The following is a 4920-nucleotide window of genomic DNA, read 5'->3' as shown; positions in this document are numbered from 1 at the left end:
GGAAGGAAGGAAGGAAGGAAGGAAGGAAGGAAGGAAGGAAGGAAGGAAGGAAGGAGAGAGAGAGAGCTCTCTGTCTTCTGTGTGCATTGTGTGATTCAGTCATAGTGTACCGTGTCATTCAGCTAACTGAACGGTTGCTAGATCGAATCCTCCGAGCTGACAAGGTAAAAATCTGTCGTTCTTCCCCTGAACAAAGCAGTTGACCTACTATTCCTAGGGGGAATTGAATATGGGATTTTGTTCTTAACTGGCTTGCCTAGTTAAATAAACTAAAGAAACAGTCAGATACACATGTATATGTGATTATTATTGAGACTACATCTTGATTTATCGAGGAAACCGTCACTTGCTTTCTGTCCGCCCCCTCGTAGAATAGATCATGTTTAACATGTGGACGCCCAATGTTATTATGAATGAACAATTAGCCTATCAAACAATGATACATCACTGGATAATCAGATGAAGCCATAACAAGGGGTTATGAATTCAAATAGACGGTAAACAGTAGGCTATAGGCCCTTATAGTGCATGTGGCTATCTGTACTTTCTCTCTGTTTGCTCCAGTTAGAAAACAAAGGGTGCGTTGTTTACCGTGAGAAATGGCTTGTGGCTTCCGCACACATGATGTTTCCTCATCTCTTTCTGTAGGCTACCTGATTTAGTTGTTCAATAAGTCGTTCAGAAAATACCCCCCCAAAATATGTTACCACGAGGTGGCCACCGTCTTTGATATTACATTGGTTTGGTCAACCCTTTGAAAGCTAAAGTAATATGTTAGCGACCTCGTAAACAAACGCAGCGCCATTTTGGTGGAAGTTGTGCTACTGTACCCTTGACTGGAGATGGTGTTTCCGGCAGAGAGAAAAAGTACATAGGCCTACACCTTGAGGCTTTTCTCATTTGGGCAAAAGTCTGTCCTCCGTCCTCCATCCTCTCTGCTCCGTGACCCAAAAGTATGTCCACACCCTGTAAATTGGCTGATGAAGTGTGAGTCTCATTTCATTTTTCCAGCCTCCATCTAAACAAATGGAAAAGAAAGKCACCATATAATTCCATATTTTTAGATGAGGCCTGCAGTCAGTAATTTACTTTCTTTGGAAAATAATAACTTCCAACAGGTGTGAGTTGAACCAATGATGAAAGATTACAACAGAGAAACTCCCTCACCTGAAGACACCATTATCTTCCTTAGAAAGATGGAGGTTCCATCTAAAGGGAGGTGGACCCCAGACGACGTCTCCTCTACCCCATCATCTTCAGGGATGCAGAGGTCCAGTTGCTCCAGTCTGAAGGTACAGTACTTGTCTCTTCTCAGATCACCTCATGGGAAATTAAAACCCTGTACTGATCTAGGATCAGGTCCCCGTTATTCATATAAACATATTCTTTAAGATCTAAAAGGCAGAACTGATCCTACTCTGTCTGTCTCTCTGTCTGTCTGTCTGTCCTGTCTGTCCTGTCTGTCTGTCTGTCTGTCTGTCTGTCTGTCTGTCTGTCTGTCTGTCTGTCTGTCTGTCTGTCTGTCTGTACTGTAGAGTTCTAGGAATAATTATTCTGTCGCATAAACACTCTTCAAAAAGGGTTTGTAAAGGGTTCCTCGGCTGTAGGAGAACACTGTTTAGTTTCCAGGTAAAACACTGTTTAGTTTCCAGGTAGAACACTGTTTAGTTTCCAGGTAAAACACTGTTTAGTTTCCAGGTAGAACCTGTTTTAAGTTCCAAGGAAAAGCACTGTTTGTTGTTCCAAAAGTATGAACACCTGGGGGTTTAGGTTTACCAGGTAAAACACTGTTGTTTCCAGGTAGAACACTGTTTAGTTTCCAGGTAAAACACTGTTTAGTTTCCAGGTAAAACCACTGTTTAGTTTCCAGGGTACACACGGTAAACAATGTTATGTTTCCACGAGGTAGAACACTGTTTAGTTTCCAGTAAAACACTGTTTAGTTCCCAGGTAAAACACTGTTTAGTTGCCCAGGTAAAACACTTTTAGTTTCCACATAAGACACACTGTTTAAGTTTCCCCGGTAAAACACTGTTTAGTTTCCAGGTAAAACACTGTTTAGTTTCCAGGTAAAACTATTGTTTTAGTAAACACTGTTAGTTTCCAAGGGTAAAACACTGTTTTAGTTCCAGGTAAACAGTGTTTAGTTTCCAAGGTAAAACACTGTTTAGTGTTCCAGGTAGAACACTGGTTAGTTTCCAGGTAAAACATCTGTTTAGTTTCCAGGTAAAACGACTAGTTTTAGTTTCCAGGTAAAACACTGTTTAGTTTCCAGGTAAAACACTGTTTAGTTCCAGGTAAAACACTGTTTAGTTTCCAGGTAGAACACTGTTTAGTTTCCAGGTAAAACACTGTTTAGTTTCCAAACGGTAAAGCACTGTTTAGTTTCCAGGTAAACGCTGTTTAGTTCCAGGTAGAACGCTGTTTAGTTTCCAGGTAAATACACTGTTTAGTTCCAGGTAAAACACGTTTAGTTCCAGGTGAAACACTGTTTAGTTCCCAGGTAAAACACTGTTTAGTTTCCAGGTCGAAGAACACTGTAGTGATGTTGTTTCCAAGGTTAACATTTTAGGTCCGGTTGTCACACTGTTTAGTTTCCCAGGTAAACCCTGGTGTTAGTTTCCAGCGTAAACGCTGTTTAGTTTCCAGGTAAAACACCTGTTTAGTTTCCCAAAGGGTACAAACACTGTTTAGTTTCCAGGTAAAACACTGTTTTAGTTTCCAGGTAAAACACTGTTTTAGTTAAACTCGTATATCCAGTTAGAACGCTGTTTAGTGTTCCCAGGGGTAAAACACTTTTTGTCTTCCTCCCTTCCAGGTAGAACCCTTTCACCCACGAAAACAACCGCCAATTAGAACCTTTTGGTTGAAAAGGTTTACTACTGTAAACTCCAAAGGGATTCTCTTCAAGGATCAGTGATTCATCAAATGAACTCGTTATGGCAGGTCTTAGGTAGCACCTTTTTTTCTAAGAGTGTAACCACACAGTGGTGATTTTAGCATGTAAATCTTCGGTGGGGCAAAAAAAGTGTAATGTGGGATGCATGCCAGCCAAGTCACTAAACAATACATGAATTGCACTATAACGGTGACAAACTGTGCCCACAAACTGTTAGGGCCTACATAAAGCTGTCCCAACAGCAGAGTCCCAACATCTTACCACTGCTACACCTGGCTATCAGCGGAGCCTTGTCTGGCAGCAAAAAAGTTCATTCAGCCTCATTTACTGTCTTTAAAAAAAACATGGCTGATGTGGCTGACTTGGTTAAACAAATTTGGTTTCTTCTGACAATTGAGATGTACAAACTATGGCAAAAGGGAACGACGAGTGGATAAGAGGCAATCCATCACTTAGATTAAGACATTAATGACCGAGCTAGGACGGCCGTACAGTAGTCAATATAACTATTTGTTCAGCACTTTTGAAATGTACAGCGACAGAATTCAGAACATGGGCCATTCTTACAGTATCCTCTCTGTACACCAAGTCAGAACCGCAGGATAAATAAAGGGTGCATATAAGCAGACAATGAAGCTCTTACAATATTCGATCATGACATTTCTCTAAAACAGGTTATACTGTAGGCTTCATGTGCACCACCAAGTCAGAACAGTAGTCGAAATTAAGAGGGGAAAAGGGACCTAATTATTAGGGTGAGGCACATGAGCTACTAACAGCTTACCACACAACATACACTTAGTATTACTTTCTTAGCTACAGTATACATATCTCCCTGGCATATTACATAATTTATGCAGCAGCATATAAGACATTTTTGGATTCACCTTGTTGTGCTGTGCTCACTTGAACAGGAAGGTGGCCCGGCGGTTCTTCCTGGGCAAATGATGTCATCAAAGTCTAGCATTCTCTGGATTTATGGTGCTTTCAAGATAACATGGGAACTCGGTAAAAAACAAGGTTGAATCATAATGACGTCAGTGATCTTCGGGTCGTAGCTCTAGAAAGAGGCCCGAGTTCCCGACTTGGATGACCGTTCAAAACGTATTTTCCCAGCCGGAGCTTGTTTTTCCCGAGTTCCCAGTTGTCTTGAACTCACTGAAGTCAGATTTCACAGTTTCCAAGTTAACAGTTGTTTTGAGCGTGGAACAAATCATGCTTCATTGACAGCATGGCCAATGTTGAATGTTTATCATTTTAAACTAGGAAAAGATACCCTTAATCTTAGACTTTGTTCCACACAGCCACTCCACTCAATAGCAAGCTAATGATTACTTTCCAATGCTTGAAGTTAGCCATTGATTCCTTCCAAACCATTCATTTTTGAATTTGCGAAGATCAACTTGTTTTGTAATGTTTATGTCCAATGGCCGATAAGCAACGATACGTTTTATCTATAATTTCTCTTCATTATTTCTCTTCAAATGACAAGGATTAAAAAGGATTTGCCAGTAGATTGTCGACTTGATTCATGATGATGATTGCTAGCTAAGATTTGAAAGTATGTTGTTGACATGATCAGTCCAATCAAGGCCACTGTAGATATAACGTGATTTAACATAATTTTATCTGTGGCCAATGATCTTGAGCCTTCTTGGATGGGCACTTCTAATATAACTATATAGCAGCACCCAAGGAGCTTGAATTTTTGAGCTCTACCCTTAGACTTGGCGGGGAAGTAGTGTCCCCATGAGTGACAGAACACTGAGCCAATCACAGTGCAACTAGAGAACATTACCAACACCTACGCTCCGTATTTTCCGCTGGCTGCCACACCACCACAGAAAGCACTGAGCTAGGCTTAAGCACCTGCGTGTGTGTACTCTACATCATGCTGTAAGACAGTGTGTGTGTGTGTGTGCTGTAAGACAGTGTGTGTGTGTGTGTGTGTGTGCTGTAAGACAGTGTGTGTGTACTGTATATCATTGTTGTAAGACAGTGTGTGTGTGTGTGTGTGTGTG

At 41.1% G+C, this 4920-nt stretch overlaps 1 protein-coding gene across 1 annotated transcript in view; it reads left to right on the top strand.

Moving 5' to 3' along the window:
• The first annotated feature begins 1130 nt into the window (after positions 1-1130).
• LOC112071874 (solute carrier organic anion transporter family member 1C1) overlaps positions 1131-4920 on the top strand; it is a 45005-nt gene continuing 41215 nt past the window's right edge. Inside the window, exon 1 of the mRNA XM_024139306.2 lies at positions 1131-1292. Coding sequence (XP_023995074.2) covers positions 1134-1292 — 159 coding nt within the window. The 5' untranslated portion in view covers positions 1131-1133. The remainder of the gene's footprint in view (positions 1293-4920) is intronic.

Source organism: Salvelinus sp. IW2-2015, unplaced genomic scaffold (assembly GCF_002910315.2).
Source record: "Salvelinus sp. IW2-2015 unplaced genomic scaffold, ASM291031v2 Un_scaffold1753, whole genome shotgun sequence".
Classification (NCBI taxonomy): Eukaryota; Metazoa; Chordata; class Actinopteri; order Salmoniformes; family Salmonidae; genus Salvelinus; species Salvelinus sp. IW2-2015.
The sequence above is the reverse complement of the archived record's forward strand: the minus strand, read 5'-3'. Positions and strand labels throughout refer to the sequence as shown.